The sequence below is a fragment of the Nesoenas mayeri genome (assembly GCF_963082525.1).
Source record: "Nesoenas mayeri genome assembly, chromosome: 21".
Classification (NCBI taxonomy): Eukaryota; Metazoa; Chordata; class Aves; order Columbiformes; family Columbidae; genus Nesoenas; species Nesoenas mayeri.
The window spans coordinates 3,645,313-3,661,645 of record NC_137571.1 but is presented as its reverse complement, the minus strand read 5'-3'; the positions used below and the strand labels follow the sequence as shown (position 1 = coordinate 3,661,645).

The window sequence follows — 16,333 nt, the reverse complement described above, 5'->3', positions numbered from 1 at the left end:
TCATCTTTGCCAAGTCTTGGGAAATGGGAGAGGTGCCTGAGGACTGGAGGAAGGCAAATGTCACTCCAGTCTTCAAAAAGGGCAAGAAGGAGGAGCTGGGGAACTCCAGACCAGTCAGCCTCACCTCCATCTACTGGGAAAGCAGTACTGCTGAGGGGCGATTGGGCTCTGCCCAACAAAGCCAGACTTGCAAGTGGACAAGCTTAAGCTCAGCCCAGCTGTGATCCCACTTGCTGGGTCAGAGGTAACCTCTTGGGTGTTCGGTGCTTGGGGACCCATCTCCATCAGACTATGGCTATGTTAATTAAGTCAGAAGGTGCTCTCGAGTTATAGTCAAAACTTGTACATTTTATTCCCAATTCACAGGGTTATTTGCACAGATGGAACACAAAACTCAAGAAGAAAGGATGTGTATGAATAAAACATCAGCATCTTTTGATCAAACACACTACAGGGTACATAGTCTTCCCTTCCTAAATAATCTCATCAGTAAGAGCATCTTCAGACAAATATTATAGCAATGGACTACAGACTTTTTAAGCAAGTTACAAGATAAATGGAGAAACCCAGCAATTATTAATGGGTAATTATGTCCTAAAAATGTGTAAGTTTATCCCTTTGTACTTCAAAGTGTTAATCTGCAACATTCCTGCCAAAAAAATCAAGTAGCAGTGCTGCGATGTAGATCGATCCAACTGCCCCTCTCTGAACAGTTCGAGCTGTTACCCAGACCAAACAGCAAGAAAAATAGCAGCTCTTTCCACGGAGAGCTCAAAATAACATTTAAACTGAAAACTCCACTTTGAATAAAGCCATTATACTGTACATTTAAACATCTTTAAAGACATAGAAAGGATAACATTTAGCTTTCAGAGACCAGCCTATTATAGTCCCTAATTGAGACACCCAGCTACTTAAACACTAAATTTAATATCTTTTAATTACCAGTTGGGTGCATGGACTTTTGGTGAAAAAGAAGTTCCAACAGAGCCTTCTATTACTGCTGAGATAATCAATCCGCTGCAGATACTTAGGAGCACAGCCATTAACTTTCAGCAGAGTTGGTTTTTTTTACATACTACAATTCTACATATTTTGCAGGAATGACAAAAATCTAGTTTACCACAGGAAAAAAAAAAACCCATCCGAATTCGCACCGTTCTTGAGACTCCACAAGAAAGATGCCTATACGTGATCTTTTGTAGCCTGCGTGTTGTTCTTGCATTCCAGCTGTGCATAACCTGCGGGTAGCTTGCACCAGACAGGCTACTGCTTTTTGGTTTTTAGACCAGGACTAAAATACCTGCATCAAGGGAGATGTTTATCTAGATGGGCTGTGGCTTGACTTGCGTGAATGCGTGAACATTCCCTGCCCTTTTTGGCCACATCCTGCTAACTCGGTCCCCAACTGAAAGGCCCACAGAACAGCTTCTTCACAATTTTTCCATGGGAGCAAGAACTAGGACAACATCTTTATTCATGCACTCTTGAAACATCGTGGGTTTGTGTTCGGCTTTTCTGGCTTGTTCATATACACAAGTCAAGTCAAAGTTTAGTCCTACCTCTGGGAGAGAAAGAAAGAACCATCAGAACTGGCAGATACTACATTATACTTGCAATGAATTGGATTTTCAAAACAAAAAGTATTAAACTATGCTATATATAAATGTTGAGGCACACAATATAAGGACATGCTGACAGAATCAAGTTACTGTTACTCGGCAGTCTGAGATGAGAACCTCAGCCTGGACACAGATTGCTCCTCCCTCCTCCCCACCCATCCAGCTGTAATTCTGGCTGGACTAACGAGAACATTAATTACAGCACCCCCTTGCAGGCTGCCGACAAAACCACCACCAGCTTTCCCACACCACAGTCAGGTGGACCATATTTAAGCAGGATTTTAGTCTGGACAACTCTATTTGTTCAAGAGAGCTGAAAAAGGGTGGGGGGTTCTGCTGTGATGAGCCATTTTTATGGACGGATAATCACAGCTCGACTTAAAGTGTAATGGTGGCTTTATCAAAGCAATTAAGAGCTTTACAGAGGTCTTTTTTTCCATTCGGTGGCATAAGAAGAACTGGTTGTAAATACAGGTGCCAGGAGGCAGCTTGAGTTTTAAAAGTCATCAGCAAAGTTTCACCACCTTCTAGAGAACCGCTGCTGGCACAGTTTTTGATATGGCAAATATAAATCGATAAGGTGATACAAGAAATTTGGCTCTATATGCTTTGAAGTAGTTCATAACCTGGCTAATCATATCTGAACTATAACCATCAGGAAGTCCATCCAGCAATAACAGAAGTTAATGGAAAAGTAAGTTCAATATATTAGACTAAAACACATGCTTATCATTCTTATTTTGTCTAGTACCCCTTTTAAAATGTGAAATGATATTTATTCGGACATTAAATGATAAATTCCTGACTTGACTGAAATACCATAGTAAGGATTTCACTCCATAAGGGATGCACAGCTCTACTCCTGACCGTGCTCTGGAGTAAAATTCTACAGCTACAATAATTCCAGTGGATCAGTATTTCCTTCATTTTTTTATTACAGCATGTTTGCTAAATTTACAGCAAGCAGAAAATAAGCTGGGTCTTTAGGTATTTTGATCAAAACATCGATGTTTTAAAGGTAGTACACAATATTTGTTAAAAAGAACATATAAAAATACCTTTTTAGAAGCCTCTATAAGAAAGGAAATACAAAGTTTAATCCCACAACTTTCCTCTGCTAGAGCTGCACGCTACTGCTACAGTTTTAAATAGACTTTTTGCTGTTTTTTTTAAACTATACATCCAGGAAAGTCTACAAAATTAAAGGAACGTGCATATAAATGATTGCATAGCGGAACATGAACATTAACTGCAAACAGTAACGAAAAGGTTAGAAAGACTATCAAATGTACAAAGGTTCTACAATCAAGCCCCTAAGCACGTTCCACTGTCGAGATTCCAAAGCCATCTGCGTTTCTTCAAAGGCCCCGCTGAGAACACTAAACCCCAAACCTAAGACATTGCTCTAAAAAGGAACTTTTGGAAATCAATGTCTTTATATGCTACTACGTGAGACAGCAAGAACTCCATGTGTCTGACGCTGGCTTTTGAAGGTAACCAGAAAAAAACGATGCCAAAAGCCGTTTTCATCACAAAGTGTTTGCCTTCTAGAGAAATACTGGTAAGATTACACACTGGTTTTGTTATTGTTCACATTCAGTTCATTAAATATAGTGTATTAGTGAGAACTAAATAGCTAGAGATGCAGCTCTTGTTCATATCCAGCTTCAGACATTTGTTCTTAAGGAAAATGAAAGCTTGTAACCAAACCACTATCTGTTCCCAGGAAGAAGTGATTCAGGCTTGCTTGACTCAATACTGTTTGCAGTGTAAAAGCAAGCCTTGGCTACTCCGGAAGAGAGATGGCTACAGTTTTATACCTAGGAATACACCAACTAACCACAGGAGTCATTGGCATTAAAGTTTAGTTCTTATATACTGTACACACACAACTCGAAACAATCTACTGGTATCTAACAGCAGGAAAACTAAGCAATTTTATGGTTAACTGCTCACTAAAATTTAGAATAGATACAAAAACTGCATAAAATGTACACACAACCTAATACTTAGTTGCTCTGCCATTTGCTGCAATCTGAATTTAATTTTCTATTTCAAGGTGCAGGGGTTTTTTCCCCTCGCACATTCAGTACTAGCAGCCAGGTCAAAAGCAGTGAAGCCTCGATCCTGCCACTGCACGATCTCTGAACGAGCTCCCAAGACCAACTCTCTCCCCATGTCGTACACTCAATGTTAGTACCATCTCTCCGGATGGCAGGGTTAAAGAGAAACCTCAAAACTCTCTCTCCTCCTTGTGTCAGTGGGCACGGAGAACACAGAAACCTGCCTTTGAACAATGGGAACGTAAACCGGCCAGGCTGCGTTTCGCAGCAGTCAGTGTTGCGCTACGGCTGTCCAGTTTTCCGGTTTCATCCCCAAATGGAGCATCAAAAACCAAGTTAAACAGTTGGTTTAACTGTTCGGCACAAACTGATATCGATTTCTCTACGGGTATGACATTTTTAATGTTGCAAGTTACGATCAATCAAGTCATCACCAATATCTAAGCACTAAAAATGCAAATCTTTACAAAAATATACAAAGAGACACCACAACCAAATTGGTAGCTGCCCATAACATTTAACCAAATGGACATTCTCTCTCTCTCTCTCTCTTTCAGTGGCCTCTCAACACTGTTTTAATTTTAACCATTGTCGGCTACAGGGAAAACTGACAAATAAAGTATTATTTTAGCACTGTTGCAACATCATATTCCTGATAATTTAAGTAAACTGAACTGTGTGTAAATGAATCTTACATGCCTAAAACCAACGTGGATATGCTGTTAGTGGCCACTGGACTTGGGACTAGTCCATGACCTGGATCTGGATTTGGACCTAGATCTAGAATGTGATCTTGACTGTGATTTGGATCTAGCTGGTTCTTTTTTTCTCGACTCCTTTTCATATCTTGAGCTGGACTTATAGTGTGTTTTAGAATCTGTTTTAGAGGTGCCTCTAGATTTGGTGTGAGATGCAGACCTAGACCGTGACTTAGCCTTCATTTCTTTCTTGGGCTGTGACTTGGATCGTGATCTTGAATTGGACTTAGATCTTGAAAAAGATCGATTGCGGTGTTTGAACCTATCAGAATAAAGGGGAGAGAGGAGATTTGAATGTAAAAACACTATTCTTAGACATCTAGTACATTAAAAATTGTTTACCATTTTTTTTTTTTTTGCAGGAGAAACTTTTTTTAACCTATAGTTAAAGGAATACAGTGATCTAGTTCGCAATTTAAAGGGTGTAAAAAGTGTTTTACCTATCATTGTCCGAATGGCTTCTGCTACGCCGAGGTCTTCCAGTAGGTCTACTGCTAAAAAGGTACATCAGAAAAAGTAAACGGTGACAAATACCTATGTTTGTATACAAATGCTTAATCAATTCTTTTCATGCTGTGCATTTGCTTTTAGTTACTCTTCAATGCAGCACAGAATCATTTCATTCAATATTTCTGATTTGATGTAGCATGCAAGATATGTAACTCCCACAAGTAATTACAATGTGAGTATAGAAAAAGATTATTCACAATTTTAACAATTAAATAGTCAGTGTGGCATTTCTCCTCCACCAGCCTGCTGTGCAGTTGAAGCCAAACACACGCTACACTTACTTTCTGGGACTATACGATCTTCTATAGCTGTAATCAAAAGAACGACTTCTAGATCGTCTCCTTTCGTAACTCCGACTCCTAGATCGCCTGTATCTGTCATAGTCATCGTAACGAGAAGAACTGTACAGGTTTCTCCCTTCCTTGGCTTTCATTTGATTTGGTGCTGTAAAAAAAAAAAATCGCAATATTTTAATGTAATATCTATATCTATCTATATATTAATAATATGTATAAGACTAACAGATAGAAAAGAGGTAAGTTCTCTTTACAAGTATCTGTTCAGAAGTCAAGGAAGGGAGCCAGGAGACCTGTGTGGTTAAACAGGGAACTGCTGGGCATGCTCAAGTGGAAGACGAGAGTTTATAGATCATGGAAGAAGGGGCTGGCCACTTGGGGAGAATACAACGTGTAGGTGAAAAGGACCTGAGGGTCCTGGTGGACAGCAGGGTGACCATGAGCCAGCACTGGGACCCTGTGGCCAGGAAGCCAATGGGACCTGGGGTGGGTTAGAAGGGGGTGGTCAGTAGGTCAGAGAGGTTCTCCTGCCCCTCTGCTCTGCCCTGGGGAGACCACACCTGGAATCTTGTGTCCAGTTGTGGCTCCTCAGTTCCAGCAGGACAGGGATCTGCTGGAGAGAGTCCAGCGCAGCCACCAAGATGCTGCAGGGAGTGGAGCATCTCCCGTGTGAGGAAAGGCTGAGGGAGCTGGGGCTCTGGAGCTGGACAAGAGGACACTGAGGGGGGACTCATTCATGGGGGATCAATATGGAAAGGGGCAGTGTCAGGAGGATGGAGCCAGGCTCTTTTGGGTGACAACCAGTGACAGGACAAGGGGCGATGGGTTTAAATTGGAACACAGGAGGTTCCACTTAAATTTGAGAAGAAACTTCTCCCCAGTGAGGGTGGCAGAGCCTGGCCCAGGCTGCCCAGGGGGGTTGTGGAGTCTCCTTCTCTGCAGACATTCCAACCCGCCTGGACACCTTCCTGTGTAACCTCATCTGGGTGTTCCTGCTCCATGGGGGGATTGCACTGGATGAGCTTTCCAGGTCCCTTCAACCCCTGACATTCTGGGATTATACTGGAACTTTAAGGCTAAAATCAGTCTGATGAAACACACACACGGCACTTACTCTTCCGATCCCCCTGTGCAAACTGGATTTCTATTTGCCGACCACAAATCCACTTTCGATCCAAATTATGGAGAGCATCCTCTGCATCACGGACATCTTCAAATGTGGTGAGTGTTAAGGTACTTGGGAATTTGAGTAGTTTACAGATTTGGTATTTAAAATTAAAAAAAAATACCAGTTATTTTCTAATTTTACTTTTTTTTTTTTTAAAGTTCTATTGGTTGTGCTACAGTACACACTAGTAAATTTATTATTTATTAACCACCAGCTATCTAAGAGCTCCTATACTAAAATTAAAATCTCATAATATGATCATGTACTAATCCATAAGCAAGCAGTTGCTATGCAATACTCATAACTTTTTTCCTCTCCCACTTGTACTTATGCAAGGCAAAAAAACCCGGTATCCTTTTAAAATACATTTGTTAATGGTTATTCAGGTCTGTCCACTACATTGACTTTATGAAAATTAAACCCTAGCTCTTAAATTATACTAGGCATACCAACAGTAAAAATTAACAAGTGTCTAATTATTTTAAAATAAAGCCTCCCGCCACCCCTCCCCAATTTTTAAGTTTAAATTATGTAATGCCAGACCTTCAACAGTCTGTGATAAAAATCACACACTAAACCCCCTGCACTGTCAGTCAGGTCAGGTGTTCAATAACACAGACATTACTAATTTACTAATGTTAATCTCTGAGACTGACCACTACTGTAATTCGCACACCTCCTTCCAGCTGTGACCTGGGAGAAGGAATTGCCTTTCTCCTGGTAGCAACTCAGTTCATCCTCAGCACCACCTGTGAAGAACTAAACCATAGTGCTGTAGGAGTAGATCTTGAGAAACCCAGAACGAATGCACTTTCACTCGAGCACAGTTACAATAGCACTCACAAGAGAGAGAAATATCACAGGGTTTGTCAACGGACTAAACCAGAATCATTCATCAAATTGCTGCTTACGTGACAAACAGAAGAAAAACTGTTATTCTGTAGGATACATCAGGTATGACTCCTTTAATCTTGGCCACCATTCAACTTCATCTTGACCTTTAACTCTTTAAGTGCTTGTCAGAAGGACTTGTCATGAGATGCTTGGCCAAAAATGACAGATGGCTTTATCTTTTACTTTGAAAAACAACCTTTTCCCCCTTTTGCAGATAAAGCGAAGCTTTGTCTCCCATTATGGCTTGTCCTTCTTCCAGCTTTTCTTTACTTTTTCTTTTCCCAAACTCTCCCTTCTCTTCAAGCCTGATCCTTAAGAGGTCTTTGGCTTGTCTACTTGCCTTAATTGTTGAACTCTACTCTAAAGGTTCTTTCATGCTTTCTCTTTGGGGTCGCCATTACTGTACAGCTTTACATTCTGAGGCAACAACAGAGGACAGTAAATTAGGGGACAATATTAAAGAAAAAACTTCACCTCATTTTTTATACAATCTGATTTTGATCAAGTGATTCCAGTTTCCATTTGTTAAATTAACAATGAATACCAGCCACAGTTCGCTAAGCACAAGTTTACTTACATACCAGTGATAATAAAAACGTGCTAGACAATTTTGAGTCAGTGAATAAATTTTCAGTTAAATTAGATAGTATTAATTTCAGTGACATAAGCAAGCTTTTATATTACTGGACTTAAGTTTTGCAAAAAGGCAAAGAACAATTGAGAGAAGTTAATCTATGAAAATCAACACCACAATATAAGACACTTATTAGATACAACACAAAAGTAAACTGCTGTTTCATTTAGATTTGTTACCTCTCACACAAACTTGAATTTCAAACTTCAACACCCCTCACTAATCAGCCATCTGAAGAAAGGATATTGAACATAAGCAAATCCTCTGGGACGACGAGTGTAGAAGTCAAGTGGAACGTATACATCAACTATAGGTCCATACCGACCAAATTCACGGCGCAAGTCTTCAGACCTAGAATATCACAAATATCTCATATGGTTTTTTTCACTGTTTAAGGTGCTATAAAACATACACACGCACACAAAATTGAAAATCTACAACTGATAAGATCATCCACCTCTTTGGAAGCAGTTGGTAGAGGATGCATGTACCAAAACATGTTCTGAGAAAAAAAGTGTTCGAGCAGTTCATTCCTAAGCAGCACATGGGGCTTCTCTGAAACACTCAAGCCTCAGGATGCTTAAGATCCACCCTGGCATTCTGAAACCTGTGTTCAGCACAGCTCTACAACAGGAGTGTAAATGAGAAGTGACACATATTAGCCAATTCAATGCAGGATGTGCTAGAAAAGGTGGGCAGAAAGGAAAAAAGAAGGATCTAAGAATTACTGTCATTCAAGTATCTCATGTAACTCTTGACAATGCTTTTGCAACACGCATATGCCGACTCGTAGGATCCAAGGAAAGAGTATAATAATAAACCAGTCACACAAACCCATCTCCATAGAAGAATCAATACTTACAACCACATCAAATAGAACAAAACTTGAGTGAGCAACCACTCGTGCCCTTAGGACAGCTTTTCCAGAGAGCTGAGCACTAAACTGCTGAATAGACCTGGAACTACACTTGGAAAAACGACTGTCTCCTCAACCGAGAGGTTTCTTAATCACATCAGCTTCTTTACATGTATTTTTGTGTCATTTGAGGACAACAACCTGCATGAGAAAGACCCTGTAGTACTGTATTATGTGGTATAAGTTACTATTCATTTCTCTTTCTCATCGGTTGGGAAAGAACCTACAGTGCATAAAGTCAATGACAGCAGAAGGGAACTAAACTATCAAGATCTTACAATGAAACCATCTCTAAGAAGAATGCACTGGCTAATCATAAACTTATAGTGAAAGCCTCAATAGGATCCACGTTATTTTTTAAAAGTTTAGAAGTAATAGTTCTCCTTGGCTGTTCTTACAGTAAAACTACCAGAAAGAGGAAAGAAAATTCATGCAAATAAATTTAAAATTTTTAATTTGAAGCTACTGATGCTTTTGATGACAATAATGCTCTTAATTCATTCCATTCCATCGTGCCCACGCTACCGTTATTTGCTGCACAACTTTGGTGCAAGCTGCCCAGGCAGCAAGTTTGAAAACTCGTGCTTGTATTTTATACAACTAGACCTCGCAGGGATTTCCATACAAATTCCACTATAATTAAAAACATACGAGTGCTCTAATTCACCTGTGCATTCTATACTAATATAGTCTATGAATGTTTTACAGACGATAAAGACAAGAGGGACATAATTAACTGCAAAAAAGAAATGGAGAAATCTGGCAGTTTATTTAAAAAAATCTAGGTAGTAAATAAAAATCTGCGCAATATGCCCTTGAAATAATAAAAAAAAAACATTATTAAAAGGTATTTCACTATTTATACACAGAATTTTGCTGCAACACAATTCTGAAGGAAAAAGGATTGTTTCTCCCCCTCTACAGCGAGTGAGTGTCACAAGAGGACATGGTACCCAACAATTAATGTCATAACCCTCCACCCCGAACCGGCAGCAATTACCATCCTAACGGAACCAACTACACCAGGAATATTTTGGGGACACCCGCAGCAAAGGCGCCGTTTTCTCCCTTCTTGGAACAATCGCTTTCAAAGCCCGTTAAGAACTCCAGCGGCGTTGCCAAGGCGGCGGCTCGTCGTGAAAAATCCCGCCTCAATCTCCCGCTGGACAAACTCAAAAAGGCGGGGACCAGAGTTACACTTTTCTCCCGGCCCAGCTTTGTTCTGGCTGGATGCTGTTTGGAAACCGACCCTCATGGAGAAGAGGGGAAACAGAGCAGCGTGGCGAGGAGGGAGAGGAAAATGGAGAAAGGGGGAGGAAAGCAAGGCAGGGAGAAACCTAAAGGCGAGGAAAGGAGCAGGTTGGACCCCCCTCCCTCCCCTCCCGTCGCTCCGGGAGAGCCCCAGTCCCCTCAGGCCTCAGCCGCCGGCGCGGCCTAGCGAGCCCGCCAAAGCCTGCGCGCCCCCCCCCCCGCGCTGGCACCCGCCCCCACTCACCGGGTGTCGTCGGCCACGTTCCGCACGAACAGCGAGGTGTTGGGGGGGCGCAGGTAACGGGACATGGCGGTGGTTGGACGAGGGAGGGAGGGAGGGAGGGAACGAGCGGCAGGGCCCAGGCGCTGCGGGGAACCGAGCGGCTGAGGAGACCCCTCCGGAGCTGCACGCAGCGCCACCGCCGCCCGCCCCGCCGGCTCTCGCGAGACTTCCCACGAGGCTTCCGGCGAGAGCGGCGGGCGCCAAAACCCGCTCTCCCTTCACTGCGCCTGCGCCCTCTACTCGCCGCGAGCGCAGGAATGCGCAGGCGCAGTGGGCACCGCCCCCCCAGCACTGTTTTCCCGCCGAAAAGCGACAAGATGGCGGCCGTGCCTTCGCTGTGAGGAGAGACGGAGCCTCACGCTGTCACCCTTGGCCCGTTACTGACTGTAAGGAGCATTTAACGAAGAACTGTTGTTTTTATATAACTGCTGCCGGACCCCAGCGCAGGGGAAGGGCTGAGAGATACCGGACTATGAATCTTTAATGTAAAACTGTGAGGGACTGTGGTGGGTCTGTGGATTCCCGATGGAGGGAATGGTAACAGAAATTAGCCTTGAAGATATTAAGGCCTACACGTGAGCAAGATGGGAGTAAAGGAGTATAAGGAGATATTAAGGTATACCCGTGAGAGAGAAGGGAGTAAAAGAGCAACAGTGATGATAGCAAAGTTAGCCAATGAGGTGTTACTACTGCAACTTGTAACCAATAGCAAAAAGACACTTGAGCTGGTATAAGACTATATAAAAAGGCGTTTGTGGCCATAAATGGAGACTGCTGTTTGTACTTAAGAACTTGGTCTGTGTTATTTGTCCGGCTCAACCACGACATAAAACACAGTCTCTTCCTGGAATATATACTGATAGTATGCATACTCATACCTGCATTTACAAGTGAATTTAGGGGGAAAGGTAGCCAAAGTACCAGGAATCCATGTCTTAAATAGATTGATAAGAGGAAGGATATTGTATGTAAACTGAGGCAGGTCGGGTGGTCTGTAAACCCCAAAGTACCAACCAGTGGGGAACAGGGGAGGGAAATTGCGGCTGAGATTTTGGGGGGATATAAGCAGGGGCTTTTTGCCCTATTATGTGTGCCTACCTTTAGGTAGAATACCCGGTGTTGCAATATCGTTATTAAAAAAATTGCTTTGCTGAGAGGTCCTACCCGAGCCTATTATATTTGCAGCATAATTGTTTCCTACACTGACAATATTGTTGTGTCCCGGGAGTTTTCATCGGACAGCTGTAGAGCAAGCGCTGTATGCAAAGGACCAGCCCTTTTTCACTCAAGGTGTTTGTGCAATGAGAACGGCGAGAGGTGATTTCTGAACACCTTATTGTGTGACTCACCAGCAGATCTGTGAGTGAACAGTTATAGGTGATTTGATGAAGAGTTCAATAAAGCAGCGTGTGTATCATTGGTGGTGTGAGGGATTTTCGGTGAGCTGCAGATGGGAAAGAGTTAATGCAGGTTTGATGTCTGCCGCTAGCATATTTTTACTTTTAAATGGCTGAACATGAATGAAAACTCTGGTGGGTGGACACTCCTGTTCGTGTCCTGCCAGTTGCACACTCAGAATTGCTGGGCATTTCTACAGATTTTGCATGACAGATGAAGTTCGATCACTAACACAGGAGGTGTATGTCAACTATATAAGCAGCTCTTCTGAAAAAAAATAATGGTGGTTGTATTGTCAGTGATCTGTGTTCAGGACCCTGCAGGAAAGAGATGGGAGTCTCTGACAGTGTTTTCTGCATTTAATATTAACAGTTAACGCTATTCTGTGTTAAGTGTACTAACAGCAGGTTGAGTTTGTTGCCTTGTGCAGTGTATATACAAATCTGCTTGTACAAGTCATCAAAAGAACTGAATGCTGTTTTGTGGTGTTTCATTGTGTAGTTTCAGCAGTTACCCAGCAACTTCAAAACACAAGTTGTTTCAGGCTCTTATATGGCTTTTTGCTGTACCGGTGCTTTAAAGCAGCTTTCTCCCTGAGTTTAAGCAGTGTCTTCATTTCTGTTCTGTTGATCTTATTTATGTGTAATTCACGTGGAATTTAATTTATCCTGCAAATTGTACTTAGCATTAGAGCTGCCTAGGAAGCAAAATGAACGCAATGAGACTTGCATGGTTACACAAGTAAAGCTCCTCCTGAGGACAACCTGATCCCAGAATAGGAATACACTTCCCAGATTGCTTATATCATGTTGCAGGTGTTAATAACTAAAACACAACATCCCCACTCACAAATTGCTCTTCTCCCAGCATAGGAAGATGTAGACTCAACATTCTTAATTGGAATAAAACAGCCCCTGAGGATTTCAAATGGCATAATCAGTCCAGCAGCTTTTTTTTCATGGGGGTCTTACACTCTAACAAATCTGCGGTGATTTAAATAAGTATGAAATCGGACTGCTAATATAGCAGTAGGATCAAATCAGCAGTGAACTGAGAAACGGTTATAGGCATGGGTCCTGTGCGTTTTATACTGCAGCAGAGACATAATCTGAACATAAATGGTTTAGTTGTACTTGAGCTTCACAAACTCGAACAGTGACAAGCAAATATTGGGAATATGTTGCAAATTGGAAGGATGTTTAATTCCCTTTGCTCTTGTAGTGCCTCATTTTTGTTTAATTGTACTCTTGTGTACTTCATTTTAAGAGCAGTCGTTCCTATTATTACTTTATGACTGTTAAATACTTCATAGCTTTTAAAATATTACTGTGTCTATTCCTGTTACAGACATGTGGTGCAGAGTCGCTAAGTAAATGTCTAATTGTTCTTTGCTGGCTAGGTTACAGAGAAAGGATTTTAAGTACAAGACCAAACTTTATTAGGCAAAGGAATTAAAGCTGAATATGTTCACTGAGTATGTAAGAAATGAAGAAGCATTTATATCAGCTTTTGTCTGCCCCCAAAGATTATTATGATAAGTCATAATGTTCCAGTTAATGTCCAGGTTTGGTTGTCTGCGAGGTAGATTTCTGTCACTTGGACTATAGAAGGGATCTGTAAGTCTACTCAGGGAAAGCACGGTCTTATAATAATGGGAAGTGATGTGTATGTGAAAGGATTGTAGAAATCATAACTACTTTCTCTACTATTTTTTCAGATAACAAAGATCACACCTTTTGGAAATGGCACTTTATTCTGGATACGTAAAGATGACACAAAAAAGGTGATCTGTGTTTAAACTCTCTTGCTTCTTCTGACAAGTGTTACTCCACCAAAAGTCATAGTCTGCAGGAGACAAATATCACAGATACACAGAATGTTAGGGATTGGAAGGGACCTGAAAAGCTCATCTAGTCCAATCACCCCGCCGGAGCAGGAACACCCAGATGAGGTTACACAGGAAGGTGTCCAGGCGGGTTGGAATGTCTGCACAGAAGGAGACTCCACAACCTCCCTGGGCAGCCTGGGCCAGGCTCTGCCACCCTCACTGGGAAGAAGTTTCTTCTCAAATTTAAGTGGAACCTCTTGTGTTCCAATTTGAACCCATTGCCCCTTGTCCTGTTACTGGTTGTCACTGAGAAGAGCCTGGCTCCGTCCTCCTGACACTCACCCTTTATATATCTGTAAACATTAATGAGGTCACCCCTCAGTGTCCTCTTGTCCAGCTCCAGAGCCCCAGCTCCCTCAGCCTTTCCTCACACAGGAGATGCTCCACTTCCTTAATCCCCTTTGTTGCCCTGCGCTGGACTCTCTCCAGCAGATCCCTGTCCTGCTGGAACTGAGGGGCCACAACTGGACACAATATTCCCGGTGTGGTCTCCCCAGGGCAGAGCAGAGGGGCAGGAGAACCTCTCTGACCTACTGACCACCCCCTTCTAACCCACCCCAGGTCCCATTGGCTTCCTGGCCACAAGGGCCCAGTGTTGGCTCATGGTCACCCTGCTGTCCACCAGGTCCTGGTTATATGCATAACTTGTTTCTCATTTAGACTTTAGGAAATTTATTCAGAGCTAAGTGGCTCAAAGTCTCTGTAGTTCATGTATAAATCAGCATTTTTCTCAGTGTATCACTTACCTCCACCATTTCGTTTCCTTTAATTTCTTGCTCATGAGAGAACTTCTCTGATTTGCACACAAGCTTCCCGTTTACCATGTTCACAGTACACTGTCGAAGCACATTTACAAATTATAAAAAATGTTAGATTTTGGAATTAAATTAGAGGAAGTAGGGGACTACATACATAGGAAATGCTAATTTAAACTGGACACCACAGCATTTTAATAAGAGTTTTAGAAGAAGGATTTATGTTTGTTGAAATGATATGTATGCTAATAGGAATGGTACAAACAAGTTTCACTCATGCACAGAAACTGAAGTATAAGGATGAGTAAAGAAATGCACCCATTCCTGAAATAAATTACCTTTAGCTTTCTGCCATCCATAGTAGTGATGTCAGCCTCTTTTCCAAGTGTAAATGAGTTAGTTACAGATTGCTTGGGGGTTTTTGATGTCACAACAAAGTCATTTCCTTTTTGTTGTATTTCAACAATAGGCTTAATATCTTTGGCCATTTTGATAAGGTCATCTGGCAGTGCTGTAAAAGAAGGCAAAAAAGGGCTTCTTTGAAGTTGTGTGTTGATATTAAATAACAAATTATTTTCTCCGATAAGGGTGCAAAAGATACAAATGAATAAGAGAAAGTGATGCCCAAGTTAAAAGACAAATCTTGTTTTGGATTCCTCACTTCTCTATGGGTATATTGTTCCATTCCATCTAAGTCTGTATAAATTTTGATGTTATATATCTCTTGCAATCTGAGAAAATGATTTCAAAAGTAACTGGACACTTACCAAGAGCCTTCAGAAACTCTTCATAGTTCTCCTGAGCATAGACCTGCCAGGTGCCACTGAAGGCCATTCTGGATGCTGGAACGCGGTTTAGGGTGGTGACGGTAGCAGGAAATTGAGGGCTCTGCCTGGTTATTCAGGTGCTATTTATGGAAAGGGAAAGGCCAGCCCAAACCGTGAGATGACAGGCTAATTATTAACCGTGGAGTAACAATTATTAATCATTTATTTGTTCTTAATGATCATAACCTCTAGTTCATTTTGCTTTGTTGGAAATCTTACCTTGACCAGCTGGTTTGGGATGTTATGTTTATTGTGGGTTACTGAACTTGGGTAATTATTCGTAATTGTTGTGAAGTGTGCATGGATTAATTTGTTGTCTTTTCATTCACGTCTTGTTTTGGACAGAATTCTTCAGATAAGATGACATCTTATACAATAGGTGTGAGGTAGTTACTGTCTTACAGCAGGAACTTCCTAATTACCACAATATGGGCACTTGGACCTTAAATAGTGGGAATAAAATAAAATTGACAGCTATTTCTTCCAAAATTGTGGGCCTCCAATTGCTTGAGGACAGGGAAAATCATGTAGGAATGGGACAGTCACTTACGGCTTTATCCAGTAGATGTCAGTAATGTGTATCTAAATCTGTATTAAATTTGGTTTATTATTATTTTTTGTAATAATCACTGCATACATAGGAGATTAAAGGTAAAATTAAAATATGGAAGGTTGCTTGGAGACTGAAATGAAAGAAGTAAATAGGATGTATTATTTTTTTTTCTCACTCGTTATAGTTGGTGAGTGATATTTCTTGTTGTCTGTGCCAGCACAACTGTTGATTTTGGAAGATATTCATGAGATTATGTGTCTTGCAATTATATTGCTTAATTCAGATGGAGCCTGTATCCCAGGGGTTGGTGACCTTTCTAAGTTAACTTTTATTACCCCATATTGGTCAGTAATTCTTCTGTTTTAATAGAAAACCAATGGTGAACTTTTTCTTACAAATTCACTACTCTTTTTCAGTATGTAATTTTAAAGAAGATTCACACAGAGACAATTTTGTAACTACATTTGCATATTATAATACCTGAGTAGCAAGGGCCCAGTGCTGGCTCATGGTCATG

General features: G+C 41.4%; 2 protein-coding genes across 6 annotated transcripts; both read right to left on the bottom strand.

Annotated features, from left to right (window-relative positions):
- Window positions 1-348: 348 nt before the first annotated feature.
- On the bottom strand, window positions 349-10,550 carry SRSF10 (serine and arginine rich splicing factor 10). 5 transcript variants are annotated; one of them, XM_080357707.1, is made up of 7 exons: window positions 10,357-10,550; window positions 8,192-8,296; window positions 6,364-6,467; window positions 5,235-5,397; window positions 4,884-4,937; window positions 4,604-4,705; window positions 349-1,564 (listed from the first exon to the last, which is right to left on the bottom strand). In XM_080357707.1, the coding sequence occupies exons 1-7, from the start codon at window positions 10,419-10,421 to the stop codon at window positions 1,546-1,548; spliced, it is 612 nt and encodes a 203-aa protein (XP_080213833.1). In that variant the 5' UTR covers window positions 10,422-10,550; the 3' UTR covers window positions 349-1,545. The 5 variants fall into 5 exon arrangements, with proteins under 5 accessions (XP_080213833.1, XP_080213834.1, XP_080213835.1 ...); XM_080357708.1 differs by lacking the exon at window positions 4,604-4,705; XM_080357709.1 differs by lacking the exon at window positions 4,604-4,705 and having other exon boundaries at window positions 4,884-4,934.
- Window positions 10,551-13,587: 3,037 nt separating this feature from the next.
- Window positions 13,588-15,270, bottom strand: LOC308048494 (fatty acid-binding protein, liver; the record flags this gene model as incomplete). The annotated part of the gene is made up of 4 exons (XM_080357667.1): window positions 13,588-13,638; window positions 14,428-14,517; window positions 14,775-14,947; window positions 15,204-15,270. The coding sequence occupies 4 exons, from the start codon at window positions 15,268-15,270 to the stop codon at window positions 13,588-13,590; spliced, it is 381 nt and encodes a 126-aa protein (XP_080213793.1).
- Window positions 15,271-16,333: the final 1,063 nt, after the last annotated feature.